The sequence below is a fragment of the Haliotis cracherodii genome, unplaced genomic scaffold (assembly GCF_022045235.1).
Source record: "Haliotis cracherodii isolate W230 unplaced genomic scaffold, xgHalCrac1.p SCAF_9, whole genome shotgun sequence".
Taxonomy (NCBI): domain Eukaryota; kingdom Metazoa; phylum Mollusca; class Gastropoda; order Lepetellida; family Haliotidae; genus Haliotis; species Haliotis cracherodii.
The window spans coordinates 16,435,433-16,451,911 of NW_027266343.1; the positions used below are offsets into that span (position 1 = coordinate 16,435,433).

The window sequence follows — 16,479 nt, forward strand, 5'->3', positions numbered from 1 at the left end:
AAAATCGATAACAATATTTGTTGTGATATTTACCATTGTTTGCAACTTTTATTAGAAGAATTCTGAGGGGTAGAATAAATTATTACTTCCAATCAATTTCGCCTAAAACCACAACAAAATGTGAAAAAGACAAACCTGTTGCAAAATATGCAATATGTTTATTTCCGAAGGGGTTATTGATTCAAACTCCTAAATATGTCAGTCTTGGTCATATATCATTAAAAGCAAAATCTGGTCAACCAACCACGGCTAATATATTTATCAAACTACTCTAAAATATGAAGGTCCAACAAAGAGAAATGATATTGGCAATAGAGATTAATAGTGCCATTAAGAGTGCCTGCCGATATCCTGACATACATACACCTTCTTACGATTTTGGGTCTATTCGTAACATCATAACGAATTGGGGCGGTCAGGTAGCCTAGTGGTTTCACCGTTCGATCATCACGCCAAAGACCCGGGTTCGATTCCCAACATGGATACAATGTGTGAAGGCCATTTCTGGTGTCCCCCGTCGTGATATTGCTGGAAAGTTGCTAAAAGCGGCGTAAAACAATACTCACTCATAACGAATTAATCTTGCTCAAGGCATTCATTGGTGAGTGAGTTTGGTTTTACACCGCTTTTAGCAATATTCAAGCAATATCACGACGGGAGACTCCAGAAATGGACTTCACACATTGTACCCATGTTGGGATTCGAACCCGGGTCTTTGGCGTGATGAGCGAACACATAAACCACTAGGTTACCCGACCGCCCCAGGGCATTCATGACTAGCCCAGTGAATTATCACTGTGTCTTGGTGATCCCAAACTTTGAATGAATAATTAGATTATAAATTAATTCGCCAATGCCATACCTCTGCATGATTATTGAATGTGTTTGGATCTCAAAGGGTACAGGTTATCAACATTGAAAAAAGACATCTGTTGGAATCGTTCACGATAGTCTCTTGTCCTCCAACCAGGCTCCCTCATGGGATTCCGGGATATTTATATCGTGTAACTGTATGAAACAGATTTCGTGCAACACAGCACTGCTTAAATATTTTCTGAACCAAATCGATGAAATTTTTGAAAACACGAACAATATTTTATAAAAGAGATTTAATGCTATATAATTGGAACGTAAAATGTTTTTTGCAGAGATTTCTTGTGGCTATATAAAGGGTTTCGTAGCTTTTATTTAGAAGATATTTCTTATGATTTTAGAAATGTGTTTTCGCTGTTATTGTAAAGGCGATATCCTCAAATACATAAAAACATATACAAAATTTGGTTTGTTTGTTGTTGATCCCGGCATTCAGGAATATTCCAGTTATATAAAGATCAATTTTAACCCGGATGTTCACAGGGGCATAACGGTTTGATCCTGCTGAGGAAGTAACTGGTGTTTTGTGGGCTCGGTTTGATGTGAAAGCACCGTACTAAACAACATCGTTCATGGTGATAATAGCCCGGATTTGGTCAGTGACCTACATTTTAAAATGTTTTCTTTTGTGATTATCTTCTCAGGGATGACGTCAAGGATCGGATCATTTAACATATATTCAGATTCTTATGGAAGGAAGGCCTTGATCCCTGTGCGCATTCCCCACATTATTTTCGCGTTAACGCCGATGATAGCTCACTTCGGTCTGATTTGCAAAACTTTTCACCAAAACGATGTAACGTGTATAGAACAAATCTTGTGTAAAACATTCGAGTTATTGATTGGCCTTATATCCCATGTGCAACTAAAATAAGACTTTGAACTTGTTTAAATGCACGCAAACATATTTAGCAGTATCAAAACAAAGAAAAAACACATTTATGAATAATTTCTAGCTCGGTTTGACGTACGCATAGTTAAAAAGATCAATCGGTATTACCATGCATTTATCTCTTTTAATAATATCACTGAATACAATAGGGATACTTAAAACCTCCCACGCTGTCCTTAAACCTTCAGTTTGACTGGGCTCTTGTCTCTAGCTACCTAAACGAGTAGAGAGACGGTGGCGGATAGGACGACACTTACCATAACATCCATTGGTCCTCAGTATGAGTTAAAACTATTACCTGACAACGTCAGGTTAATTGGTGGTTAATTGTCCCTCGTGAAAATAACACCAACCACATGGTTTGATTAACTGTTTTTATCATCCAAAACTGGCTCCCACAGGAGATATCGCTTGGGTGAGATCAAGCGATATCTATACTGTAGATATCGCTGCAATAAAATTTCATCACAATGCTCTGCAGACCATTGTGACGTCATTGGTTACCATGACGTCACACTCAAATGACATCACTAATGGCTCTGCTAATGAAGCTGTTAGCAGTACTTTTTACACTTAAGACAGTGCTTTATTAATTACTGTCTACAAACGGAAAAAGTTGGAAGAATGATATTGGAGGATAGATAAAATCTCACCCTCGTGTCTTTTGATATCAAATATATCAACACTCGGAGTTTTTCCACTTTTATCAATTCTACCAAAAGAATCTTTTGCGGTAAAGACTATCAGCTTAGTTTGTACCTGCCTAGATTTAAATTTAATTGGGGTGGGTGGAGGGTGGGGGTCGGTGGGGGAGGGGTGGTTGTCGCACAGATGACACACTCACACCTCTTTTAACTGTATAAGTGATCCGCCTTTGCTGACTGTAGAGGTATTGCACCCAATTGTCGTGAAAATGTACTTTTGTCCACCGTGGGGTATCCAGCTCTTTCAGTCGTCATCAAACGTTGGCCTTCAGTTCATAAATTGTGCAATTGAACTGTCCCTTCCAAAAATGAAATTGCTGACTGGACATTTGTATTCTGCATCCCAGAAGTTCCCCCAGTACATGTGAATCTCCTGCGTCTGATCTCCCTGGCAACGGGCAAGACTGTCTGTAAACGTGGTCACACCCTCAGAGGGCAGGGACGGTAACACAGTGTTTTAAATGTTGTATAGCTTGTCTGTTAATCCGTAGCCTATAATATTTTAGCCGGACTGTCCGATCCGCTGTCCAGTATTTCAGTCACATACTACTGAATCTCTACATCATTAAGATTCCGTTTGTTGTTCCACGCTGTGTAGTTCCATGCTGTGTTGTTCAGTGCCGTGTTGTTCAGTGCCGTGTTGTTCTGTGCTGTGTTGTTCTATGCTGTGTTGTCCCGTCTGTTGTTCAGTGCTGTGTAGTTCCATGTTGTGTTGTTCCGTGTTGTGTTGTTCAGTGCTGTTGTTCGTGCTATGTTGTTCCGTGCCGTATTGTTCCATGCTGTGTTGTTCCATCCTGTGTTGTTCGTGCTATGTTGTTCAATGCTGTGCTGTTCCGAGTTCCGTGCTGTGCTGTTCCATGTTCCGTGCTATGTTGTTCCATGCTGTGTTGTTCGGTGCTGTGTTGTTCGGTGGTGTGTTGTTCCATGCTGTGTTGTTCCATGCTGTGTTGTTCCGTGCTAAGTTGTTCCGTGCTATGTTGTTCCATGCTGTGTTGTTCGGTGCTGTGTTGTTCGGTGGTGTGTTGTTCCATGATGTGTTGTTACGTGCTGTGTTGTTCCATGCTGTGTTGTTCCGAGTTCCGTGCTGTGCTGTTCCATGTTCCGTGCTATGTTGTTCCATGCTGTGTTGTTCCGTGCTGTGTTGTTCGGTGCTGTGTTGTTCCGTGCTGTGTTGTTCCATGCTGTGTTGTTCGGTGCTGTGTTTTCCGTGCTGTGTTGTTCCGTGCTGTGTTGTTCGGTGCTGTGTTTTCCGTGCTGTGTTGTTCGGTGCTGTGTTGTTCCATGTTCTCTGCTATGTTGTTCCGTGCTGTGTTGTTCCGTGCTGTGTTGTTCCATGTTCTCTGCTATGTTGTTCCGTGCTGTGTTGTTCCGTGCTATGTTGTTCCATGCTGTGTTGTTCCATGCTGTGTTGTTCGGTGGTGTGTTGTTCCGTGCTGTGTTGTTCCATGCTGTGTTGTTCCGTGCTGTGTTGTTCCATGCTGTGTTGTTCCATGCTGTGTTGTTCGGTGCTGTGTTGTTCCGTGCTGTGTTGTTCCATGCTGTGTTGTTCCGTGCTGTGTTGTTCCATGCTATGTTGTTCCGTGCTGTGTTGTTCGGTGCTGTGTTGTTCCGTGCTGTGTTGTTCGGTGCTGTGTTGTTCCGTGCTGTGTTGTTCCATGCTGTGTTGTTCCGTGCTGTGTTGTTCGGTGCTGTGTTGTTCCGTGCTGTGTTGTTCCATGCTGTGCTGTTCCATGTTCTCTGCTATGTTGTTCCATGCTGTGTTGTTCCGTGCTATGTTGTTCCATGCTGTGTTGTTCCATGCTGTGTTGTTCCGTGCTATGTTGTTCCGTGCTGTGTTGTTCCGTGCTGTGTTGTTCCATGCTGTGTTGTTCCGTGCTGTGTTGTTCGGTGCTGTGTTGTTCCGTGCTGTGTTGTTCCGTGCTGTGTTGTTCCGTGCTGTGTTGTTCGGTGCTGTGTTGTTCGGTGCTGTGTTGTTCAATGCTGTGTTGTTCCATGCTGTGTTGTTCCGTGCTGTGTTGTTCCATGCTATGTTGTTCCATGCTGTGTTGTTCGGTGCTGTGTTGTTCCGTGCTATGTTGTTCCGTGCTATGTTGTTCCATGCTGTGTTGTTCCATGCTGTGTTGTTCGGTGCTGTGTTGTTCCGTGCTATGTTGTTCCGTGCTGTGTTGTTCCATGCTGTGTTGTTCGGTGCTGTGTTGTTCGGTGCTGTGTTGTTCGGTGCTGTGTTGTTCCATGCTGTGTTGTTCGGTGCTGTGTTTTCCGTGCTGTGTTGTTCCGTGCTGTGTTGTTCCGTGCTGTGTTGTTCCGTGCTATGTTGTTCCATGCTGTGTTGTTCGGTGCTGTGTTGTTCCGTGCTGTGTTGTTCGGTGCTGTGTTGTTCCGTGCTGTGTTGTTCCATGCTGTGTTGTTCCGTGCTGTGTTGTTCGGTGCTGTGTTGTTCCGTGCTGTGTTGTTCCGTGCTGTGTTGTTCCGTGCTATGTTGTTCCATGCTGTGTTGTTCCATGCTATGTTGTTCCATGCTGTGCTGTTCGGTGCTGTGTTTTCCGTGCTGTGTTGTTCCGTGCTGTGTTGTTCGGTGCTGTGTTTTCCGTGCTGTGTTGTTCCGTGCTGTGTTGTTCCGTGCTGTGTTGTTCCGTGCTGTGTTGTTCCGTGCTGTGTTGTTCCATGCTGTGCTGTTCCATGTTCTGTGCTATGTTGTTCCGTGCTGTGTTGTTCCGTGCTGTGTTGTTCCGTGCTATGTTGTTCCGTGCTGTGTTGTTCCATGCTATGTTGTTCTGTGCTGTGTTGTTCCGTGCTGTGTTGTTCCATGCTATGTTGTTCCGTGCTATGTTGTTCCGTGCTGTGTTGTTCCGTGCTGTGTTGTTCCGTGCTGTGTTGTTCGGTGCTGTGTTTTCCGTGCTGTGTTGTTCCGTGCTATGTTGTTCGGTGCTATGTTGTTCTGTGCTGTGTTGTTCCGTGCTGTGTTGTTCCGTGCTGTGTTGTTCCGTGCTGTGTTGTTCCATGCTGTGCTGTTCCATGTTCTGTGCTATGGTGTTCCGTGCTGTGTTGTTCGGTGCTGTGTTGTTCCGTGCTATGTTGTTCCGTGCTGTGTTGTTCCATGCTGTGTTGTTCTGTGCTGTGTTGTTCCATGCTGTGTTGTTCTGTGCTATGTTGTTCCATGCTGTGTTGTTCCATGCTGTGTTGTTCCGTGCTGTGTTGTTCCGTGCTATGTTGTTCTGTGCTATGTTGTTCCATGCTGTGTTGTTCCGTGCTGTGTTGTTCCATGCTGTGTTGTTCCGTGCTGTGTTGTTCCATGCTGTGTTGTTCCATGCTGTGTTGTTCGGTGCTGTGTTGTTCGGTGCTGTGTTGTTCCGTGCTGTGTTGTTCCATGCTGTGTTGTTCCGTGCTGTGTTGTTCGGTGCTGTGTTGTTCAATGCTGTGTTGTTCCGTGCTGTGTTGTTCGGTGCTGTGTTGTTCCGTGCTGTGTTGTTCCATGCTGTGTTGTTCCATGCTATGTTGTTCCGTGCTGTGTTGTTCCATGCTGTGTTGTTCCATGCTGTGTTGTTCCGTGCTGTGTTGTTCCGTGGTGTGTTGTTTCATGCTGTGTTGTTCCATGCTATGTTGTTCCGTGCTGTGTTGTTCCGTGCTGTGTTGTTCCATGCTGTGTTGTTCCGTGCTGTGTTGTTCGAATCCACATAGGATCCTTGCACACCTAAGAGACGTAAATCTGCACAGCAAATGTAGGTGTCTTAGCCCACTGGTACACCCCCACCATTATCCATAATTGATATTAATTCAAGATTCTCACACATATGCAAAACTGTGAGGGACATTCTCGCGATCCTTTAAGTTACCTTGGAAACAAGATACATATGCCCGAAGTGCGAGAATGTGAAATCGCGAGAACGAGGGCTTTGGTCAAAATCTCGCATTTCCCGTGTTTTTTTACATGGTACTCTTTGTCATACGGCGAGAATGCGAGAATGTCGCAAACATTCCAACTCGTAGTGCGTCTTGTTGTGCGTTCAAACTTGCTGCAGGCGCCACAGTTCACTTTGCAGAGTTGCGTCCCTTTGGCACGCCAGAAACCTATTCGGTTCAAATCCTGGTTTGCCCCGATTATGTTTCTAGGTTTGTCAGCACCATATCCATGGGTTTTACCGAAGTGGTAAACGTCTAAGACCTGCATCACTTCGGGTCTTCATAAGTATTTGTTTAAGTATGAGAATTACAATAACTTTAGCGCTACGATAGTTTTGTGGAACCGATCCCTGAGTTCTAAAGTTGGGCGGCTGTATGATAATTGATAGGTATCAACTTTCGACATGTTTGAAGTATTATTCTGTTAAACACAAATGGAGTAGGCTGTGGATCGTGTAGATGTCTGCCTATTCACACACGACTGGTAAATCTTTATTTTAAATTCGCTTGTCAGATGCCAGAATTATTCACTCGTTTCATAAAACTGGTATTACACGGGAGCTCGTTTAGAATAATATATATATCTTTTTGTTTCACTAGAATAGGAAGAGACTGCTCAAGGAAAGGCCTCTTCTGAGCAGCTTTTTTCATATGGTAACAACGTGATTATCAACGTTTTTGTTATATCAGAAACCATCAGAAAAAAAGGAATGTCATTAGATCATTGAGCGACTTCATCAACCTTCAACATCTTTTGGGAGCAAACACCCAAGCCACGGGATTATCTCTACGCCCAGAGTGGTTGAGTGAGTGATTTACTAAGTTTCAGCGACCTTTAAGAAATACAATGTACTACAGAAACATTAGAGGGCAGACAGAGAAAATAGACTTGTTTCGTCGTAGGATCCACATCTCCATGCCCTCTAAAATGCACGACACTACATATTGACATTCCTCTCGCAGCAATCCCTTTTTCGACTTTTAACTGCTAAAGGGTGACACGATAAGAGGACATTATGTCTCTTTTTTAGGTAACTGTGTTGACGTAAAGTATTTCGTTAGGGTGTGCAAGGAGAAGGTAATTGTGTCAGTAATGTCATTTGGTGACGCGGTACGTACTTCAGAAATTCCCTCGAAGGACAAGAACGTCTTCTGATGCACAGAAAAAAAGCCATTTGAAAAGTTCGACGCGCAATGGCAACACTTGGTGTTTTGCGAATGACACTTACAAGGAATTGATTATTCTGGTCCAGAACGTGGTGATAGCTTGTCGATTACATAGCTACTTGCAAGTTTAATACACAGTGGACAACGAGGTTTGTAATATGTTTTGGGGATTTTTTCACAAGCTTTCAACAAGTATTTGTGGAGTAAATGAGCTTCACCGTCGCTGTAATCACCTTAATGGCGCTCTCGCTGAAATGAAGCTTAATGTCGTTGGGGCGATTGCCCCTATTATTCGTTTGACGTTACATTCATCTTGGCTTTAGGTTAAATTTAACAAACATCCAACCAATTAATTTCGGGAGTAGAAAATAATTTGGAATCAATATCACACACAAAAATAAGACAAGAAGGTTTGGATTATACGGAGTTATTTTCTGTCGAAGAACTGCACAAAAATTTCAGGTATTATGGCCTAAACCACCGCGTGTTGTTATTTGAAAAAGTCTGTCAAATATCAAGCTTAACTCCTTTAGATTGCTTGGAGATCCTTTTGAGATATTTATCATACATGTCAAAATCAAACATCACTGTTGTGTTTCGACATTATCAATCGGACATATTCAAGGAAAAATCACAAGTTTATTGTGTAAAAGTGTATATTCGACCAGTAATGACAATTGAAACTATCAAATGCCTAATACTTCCAGTAAAGAGTTACAATTATGAGATCTGTTTCAGAAATGTGTCTTATATATTTACTTTCTATTTATTTATATTTGAGTTGTTACCGTATAATCTGATATAACAATATGGTGACCATTGTATCGATGTATTAAAGTATTGATGTATTGAAATATTGATGCTTTAATGTATTGATGTTGTGATGTGTTCATGTTCTGATGTTGATGCAATGATGTATTTATGTATTAGTAGATATTTAGTAGGTAGAGTACTAGTGTGGTATTGGTGTATTTGTCACTAGTGTAGAATAACCGTTACGTAGTATTTTGAAAGTATATGTTAGAGTGTGAAGTGTGGGAAAGGTGACAGTTAGTGGAAGCTACTTGGATGGGTTTGAGTGCATAAACTGTTAATTTATTTATCAGTATAAGCCTTAACTTTATTTCACAAATTAATTCTTAATCCATATATGGGATGTATTATTCCTCCGTGGTGTGACAACCATATTTATAATGACAACAAAATAACCGAGTGAACTGATGATGAGAACTGATGGCGTGAACGACTGGTGAGAACCGATGGCGTGAAGTTGTGTCAGCCATTGATTTGCCCTCCGAGCCGCGGGTTCACACAATGCGGGTTCCCAGTCACTGCTGACTGATAGCAGGGCAGGGCGTTTATGGCGCAATACATCTTACTGTCTCGTAACCATATAGAGAGGTCGGCAAGAGGTCCTTCGCCTTGGCGCCCTCCTGCTATATGCTCCACTGCTTGAAACAATGGCGCCACATGAATACTGGTTTCATGTTTACGTGTCAGTATGATTTATCGAACAAGATGCTCATGAGAAAGTTCTTTTTTAATGCCGGCAAGCATAGCAATAAATAATGTGTGATTTAGGGCCTAATAGGTCATAAGTAAATTACTAAATGCAGAGAGTTTTTCTGACAACCATCCTTCACAGTATGATCTGGGGATCGGTTTGGGAATTGTTTTTCGCGAACACCTGGTGTCATTCCTGATTGAGTGGTCCATTCATATAATTTCCATATCTATTTTGCCATTTTCGCTTAGTGCAATCTGTTTCGGTGGATAATCTAGACTGGTTCTTCTTTTGCATTGATGTTTTATATAATATTGATAATGCAATATTAAGAGCATCAATTGTTTGGAAGGGGATAACCAGTATAAAAGTTGCAACCATTTAATTAATAGGACAAAACATGTATGGAGGATTTTGAGATGGGACCAGGTTTTTGAATTGAGATCCCTTGTGTGTCCGTTTCGCTTTCCCTCTTTTCTTCTCTCCTTCTCCTCTCATCCATTGTCTCCACCCTCCCTCTTTATCCTTCTATCCCTATCCGTGGTATTCATTCTCAACTCGCTGCTTGTTCCTCGCTTTCATTCTCTCCCTATTCCGCTCTTTTTTCCTCTACCTCTCCTCTTATCCATTGTCTCCACCCTCCCTCTTTATCCTTCTGTCCCTATTCATGGTATTCTCTCTCAACTCTCTGCCTGTTCCTCGCTTTCATTCTCTCCCTATTCCGCTTTTTTCTCCTCTCCTTCTCCTATCATCCATTGTCTCCACCCTCCCTCTTTATCCTTCTGTCCCTATCCATGGTATTCTTTCTCAACTCTCTGCCTGTTCCTCGCTTTCATTCTCTCTCTATTCCGCTTTTTTCTCCTCTCCTTCTCCTATCATCCATTGTCTCCACCCTCCCTCTTTATCCTTCTGTCCCTATTCATGGTATTCTTTCTCAACTCTCTGCCTGTTCCTCACTTTCATTCTCTCTCTATTCCGCTTTTTTCTCCTCTCCTTCTCCTATCATCCATTGTCTCCACCCTCCCTCTTTATCCTTCTGTCCCTATCCATGGTATTCTTGCTCAACTCTCTGCCTGTTCCTCGCTTTCATTCTCTCCCTATTCCGCTCTTTTCTCCTCTCCTTCTCCTATCATTCATTGTCTCCACCCTCCCTCTTTATCCTTCTGTCTCTATCCATGGTATACTTTCTCAACTCGCTGCTTGTTCCTCGCATTCATTTTCTCCCTATTCCACTTTTTCCTTTTTGCTTTCTCCCCCCCACCCCAACACACGACTGCCTACCCTCTCCACTCAATTGTAAATACCGCTCCTAATTGGTAATAACTGGAGTTCAATCTCAAAAGAGAATAGACAGATTGACGTTAGACACTTTCATCACCTTAGCTTTCTCCTTGTGCCGTGGTAGTTACAGGGACTTGTAACTAACGACTCTGACTGGGTCAGTGAGCCAAGGCGCCTGGGAATACCGATTATCTGTCTTTGGGGTATGGATTTATTCTAGACAGATCGCGAACATTACATTATCAACACCACTCAATACTAAGGAAGAGAATTTATGGATGTCAACTTCTTTATTATTAGGAACACAACGCCCCGGAGAATAAACTTACTCCTTCAAGCAGAGAACATATATATGAACCCGCAAGAACAACAAAAGTATAAGATAACAAAAGGTGGAAACTTTACAAGGGAAGCCAACAGTTAATGTGGCCTTGATACGTGATTAGCAATGAACAGTCGGAAGCCAACACTTGACAGTAAATTAGCGCTGATAGGTGATAGCGATGGGCAACTGGAAGCCACGACTTATTAGTATACTAATTATCACTGATTGGTAATAGGCAATTGGACAAAAGGTAGGCAGGGGTTAATTAGCACTGATAGGTAATAACAATGGAAATTGCATGGACAAATGGACATACAGTAAACTACGGTTATAACGAACTCAAAGGGACCACTAATTTTAGTTCGTAATAACCGTAGTTCGTTATAAGCATATATACAGCATATATACATCAAATGGCCGGGACTAAAAATAAGTTCGCTATATCCGTCAGTTCGTTATAAGCGTGTTCGTTATAAACGTAGTCTACTGTATACATGTTCTCTGCTTTATAGCATGTAATCACCTGATGAAGGAGTAAGTATGTATTCCAAAACGTTGTGTTCCTCATGATAAAGAAGTTGACATCCATAAATTTTCTTCCTAATGTGTATCACTTCTAAATGCCATTCAAAGACTTAATACTCAATAGTAGTTTAAGTCACAAATGAGCCTAAACATCTCCTGCATGATATAAAACTCTCTTACGGGGTTTCTTTAAAGTTGGTACCCGATGTTGGTTGTAGAGTTACATCTGCCTGCACTTCTCCCGCTGATGCACAAAGTTGTGTTCCCAAAGCTGTAAGAGGTTATTTTTGGCAAGGTGTCTGAACTTGATCTTTCGACTATAATGGCGCTACATATGTCAACTGTAATCGTATCTCTGTTTCAAAGTAAAGGGGGCACGGGTGGCCCAGTCGTCTACGGCGCCGCGATTCGCTGTGCAGAGTTGCGTCCCTTGGGCACGCCAGAAACCTATGATTGTGGGTTCGAATTCCGGTTCGTCCCAATTATGTTTCTAGGTCTGTCAGCACCATACCCGTGCTCGTGGGTTTCACCGAAGTGGTAAACGTCTGAGACCTGCATCACTTCGGACTTTCCTCCCACATGAAGCTGACACGCCGTGATATAACTTGAACACTGATAAAAGCGGCGTTAAACCCAACTCACTCACTCACTCAAAGTAAAGTAAACATTTAGATAAACGGAACAACAAATTCAGGGAACCAATAGCATTAATCAAGGAAATATGTACTAGAATATAACGACGTGGGACTCCAGAAACGTGTTCGTTACATAGACGTCCACTCCCAACTAATGTACATCATTTCGTGATAAGTGTTACTGCTTGATATTGAGATATACTTACAATGTGTTTGGCTATTAATAGTGCATAGTATCGCCATCGTAACTGATTTTTTCACCCGTATATCGCCGTGTAAGAAAACGTAAGAAAATGATGAGAAATTGGTCTTCGTGACAATTGTGATCATGGCGATACAATACTTGACAGTAGCGCCCAAACCGCAAGCAATATGTTGTATTGGGTCGATAAGCCCACTCCAAGAGGTTAATGACATGAACAAGTCTTTAAGCGTATTGCTATGGACATGTGGAGGCATGGTCGTTGTTGTAAAATGAACGACAGACCGCGAAGACAGAAAGATAATGTACAGAAACAAATCACCATGAAGCACAAACATTCAGTTAAGCGCCATCACCAACCTACGATTAAGTGTGCCAATAAATGGTTCACAGCTGCAGGATTAAAACAATATCGCACAGTACTTGGCCTAAAAATGTCTGCATATGTCAAACATGATCTTTGAGGTGGGGGCCATACCGTTTGGCAGTTCCTTGATTGACGTCGCACAATCTTCAGTGACGAATCAAGATTCTTCTTCGACTTTGCCGGTCGGAGTTGTGCTTGGAGACGTACTCATGAACGCCACCAGCGGTTACAATGGACGACCAATATGGTGGTGGATCAGTGATGGAGTGGACATCCCCTACTGCTATTGCGGCGCCTTACACGGCCACACCACCCGTGCCGACGGCAGATGAAGACATACAGGGATGCTGAAGGAAGAAGCGGGACCCCAGGAATTAAGTTCCACGACGTCCGAGAATAAGCTCTATGAAGAATAATGTAATACTCACTCGAGTAATCTTGGAAATAAAAATATGTGGCACTATTCGGTGTATTGAAATTTGGATGCTTTTATTCATCACACACCGTCCATGATCCATATGTCATATCAAATACATATCGAGTCACATAAACGAAATAAACATATTCGCGACTACATCACTAGAGTGTAACGAACGTCAGCTAAAAAACAGCATAGGTTAAGAAACCAAACATGAATAGGTCAACATTTTGCTGATACATGTATTGCAAAATGTCACGTCATGTTATACTATAGGGAGTCTCATAAAATATATAGCATTATCCTCCTGCAGTTAAGGTCAAATCATGCGATAAGAGATCTTACTTTGCAGAAAGTTGTTTTGTTCTTTTAATGAGCGTGTGTACTTTAACATTCTTTTTCATGGGCCATGATGTACTTCAATGAGTCAACAACGAGTCAATGAGTCAAGTTTCCCACGCTCAACGCCTTGTGGCCGTACTTTCCAAAGGTCTTAAAGTCTCTTACCTTTACTTCCATAAAGGATGCATTGAAATGCCAATATACCAACTAATGTCACAGCTTGCAGTTAAAGACGAACCAGAGTAAATCATATTGATACCCAAAGCTCCTCTTGCCATTATTTTATATCACTCACTTACTTATATAAACAGGCTATATTTCTTATATAAACATGCTATATTTCTTATAGAAACAGGCTATATTACTTATATAAACAGGCTATATAGACAACCAACAACCACAGCTACATTGTATCAACCTTGTGCAGATACAGGAGACAGTATAGTAGATTCCTTATAATCCTCATTTCTCTGTCCAGTGATGGTAACATGCAACCAAGCCAAACTATGAACTATTTATGCATGAAATGCACTGTGAGATATAGCGATGGTCGAGGGCGCGGGTGGCCCAGTCGTCTAAGGCGACGCGATTCGCTGTGCAGAGTTGCGTCCCTTGGGTACGCCAGAAACCTATGATTGTGGGTTCGAATCCCGGTTCGTCCCGATTATGTTTTCTAGGTTTGTCAGCACCATACCCGTGCTCGTGGGTTTCACCGAAGTGGTAAACGTCTGAAACCTGCTTCACTTCGGGCTTTCCTCCCACATTAAGCTGACACGCCGCGATATAACTGGAATAATGTTAAAAGCGGCGTTTAAACCCAACTCACTCTCTATAGCGATGGTCAGCAATACCTTAATAAAAGCATTTGAATCGATAAGGAATGCATATATCATGCGCGTACAAGCAGTTGGGTATCTGGTGGGATGAGCTGGTAATGCGATTGAAAACTTGTCAGGCTCGATCAGGTTGTTTTCTCTCCAGGGAGAATATAAATTGAGTGCACATTAACTCAGCAGACTAAAAGTATAATGCACAAAACAATTTGCATCAAGCTTTGCAGAGACTCGTTTGTAAGATATTAGTGTGTAGCATTAAAAGACTTATGGTGTGTCAAAAACCCTGATCAAAAGACGTCACGAGCACAATAATGTGCTGATATATCATCAGGGGAGATAACAGAGGCAATCATGTCAATTCGAGATGCAGCACAGAATACGATTGGGCCATCCACAGGGCCTTATTTCTCAGGTTTTTTTTATGATTATGGAAATGTTTTTGTCGCTTTTATTTTAGAGATAATTCTCCAAATGCAGTATTGTATAGATTATTTATTATTACATGAAATAAATGTCAAGCTTTTTGTTATCTCTTCCTAAATATCGTAAAACTAGTTACAGAGATAAGATTACTAATAGAGAAGGGGCAATGGACATTATTTGTAATAGTTGTGGCTTAGTAGACGAATACCACTATTAAAAATGTGTCTGTTTTTATAATCTTCGTATAAATCCACCAAAACTACTTAACAAGGATGAAATACTGATAACATGCCAGAATTTCGAAGGCTGGTACAGTTTGTTAAAACAATCTTGAACTCCTCTTTTGACCAACATGGCTGTGGGCCAATTCCGGAATCCTGGGGGCATATGTTTGTACTTAACATATTGTGTAAGGTTTATTTCAGTAAGCCTACTAGTAGCACCAGCACTTCTTTATAATGTGACGTTGTTGTAGTCCTCACCACCAGACAGTCCCGATCCCAAATGTCCCATGGTCATCGCACAAAGATCAGACGCATTTGACCATCGTATCACGAGGTCCTGTCCTCGCTGTTATCGATTCACTGTGATTGAATACACCAATGGCAGCATTTTAATCTTGTTATGGGGTTTTCTCAAAGGAAATAACTATCAACTTGGAAACTGGGAAAGTCTAGCAGAACGTGCAAGAAGAACGTGTGTGTTCTATCTTCACTAAAAGCCATCGTTCTTGCTTCCAGTTTACATCTCAAGGGAAATGAAACCTCTCGATTTGATAAATAAACATTGACTTCTCAAACACTTACTTGTTTGAACTCACGTTAAAATGAAATACTAAAAAGAATGGAATGGGGAATACTTTATTTAGACAGTGCCCATAAACGAATATTTACACTTCACTTTTTTAGTTAAAAGACAAAGGATTATATAAACCAAAATAGTCCTTGTATAAGTCCAGTCGGTTGTCCGTTAAAGAACAGGTCTCTATACAGATCCATTCCTCGAAGTGCACGCATTAATGGTATTAGAAGAATAGAGCCAACGTGCACAATTCAATATTCGGTTAATTTGTCATATATTTCCACACATATACTCTTCATTATTCAGTTTGTTGGCTTGTTATATGCCACACATAGCAATATTCCAGCTGTATGACTGCGGTCTCTAAACAGTCTGGACCAGACAAACTGGTATTGATGAGCAATAATTCACACCGCCGGGGTTCGATGACAAACAATCAACCAAGTCAATGAGCCTGACCACCCGGTCAATTAAATCGCCGCTTACGACTAGCGCAGATTGGTTATGGGCTCTCATTGAATCCACATTGTCAAGGTAACTCAGAATAAACATTTATCTATATGATAATAGTGAGTGAGTGAGTGAGTTGGGTTTAACGCCGCTTTTAATATTATTCCAGTTATATCACGGCGTGTCAGCTTAATGTGGGAGGAAAGTCCGAAGTGATGCAGATCTCAGACGTTTACCACTTCGGTGAAACCCACGAGCACGGGTATGGTGCTGACAAACCTAGAAACATAATCGGGGCGAACCGGGATTCGAACCCACAATCATAGGTTTCTGGCGTGTCCAAGAGACGCAACTCTGCACAGCGAATCGCGGCGCTTTAGACGACTGGGCCACCCGTGCCCCCTATATGATAATAATGATATGGACTATTGTTTCGCAGATACATCAAACGTAAGCCTAACCGTACACACACGACTTAGGATAGTTTCAGTACCGTCTTCAAGGTTATCATCGAGCCATACCAGAAGGCAGGCAGACATAAAGTACAATTTTGCCTAATACGTCATCAGTACCGTTGAAAGTATATCACAAATGAAAATATTCGAGTAAACATTTTCCCCTACTTTCATACACCGTAGGGTGAATTAACGCTTGATATAAGCCTTTAATGCCTAGAAAATCAACACTCTCTCCCTTACAAACAACATCTAGAAAGGAGAATGAATAAAACCACCCCAAAAACGGTTTAAAAAGGCTACCATGTCCCCCTTTCAACCGAGTAAAACATACATCTGAAGCTTCACAGACAATGTGGAGTTTGTTTATTTGTTTTTT

General features: G+C 41.8%; 3 protein-coding genes across 3 annotated transcripts; 1 reads left to right on the plus strand and 2 right to left on the minus strand.

Moving 5' to 3' along the window:
- Window positions 1-3,760: 3,760 nt before the first annotated feature.
- LOC139451763 (GATA zinc finger domain-containing protein 4-like) lies at window positions 3,761-4,972 on the minus strand. The gene has a single exon (XM_071233073.1). It carries the CDS (start codon window positions 4,970-4,972, stop codon window positions 3,761-3,763), a length of 1,212 nt encoding a protein of 403 aa, XP_071089174.1.
- Window position 4,973: 1 nt separating this feature from the next.
- On the minus strand, window positions 4,974-5,486 carry LOC139451764 (GATA zinc finger domain-containing protein 4-like). The gene has a single exon (XM_071233074.1). It carries the CDS (start codon window positions 5,484-5,486, stop codon window positions 4,974-4,976), a length of 513 nt encoding a protein of 170 aa, XP_071089175.1.
- A 10-nt stretch (window positions 5,487-5,496) lies between these two features.
- Window positions 5,497-6,147, plus strand: LOC139451765 (uncharacterized protein in mobD 3'region-like). Its single transcript, XM_071233076.1, has one exon. The coding sequence runs from the start codon at window positions 5,497-5,499 to the stop codon at window positions 6,145-6,147; it is 651 nt and encodes a 216-aa protein (XP_071089177.1).
- The last annotated feature ends 10,332 nt before the right edge of the window (window positions 6,148-16,479 follow it).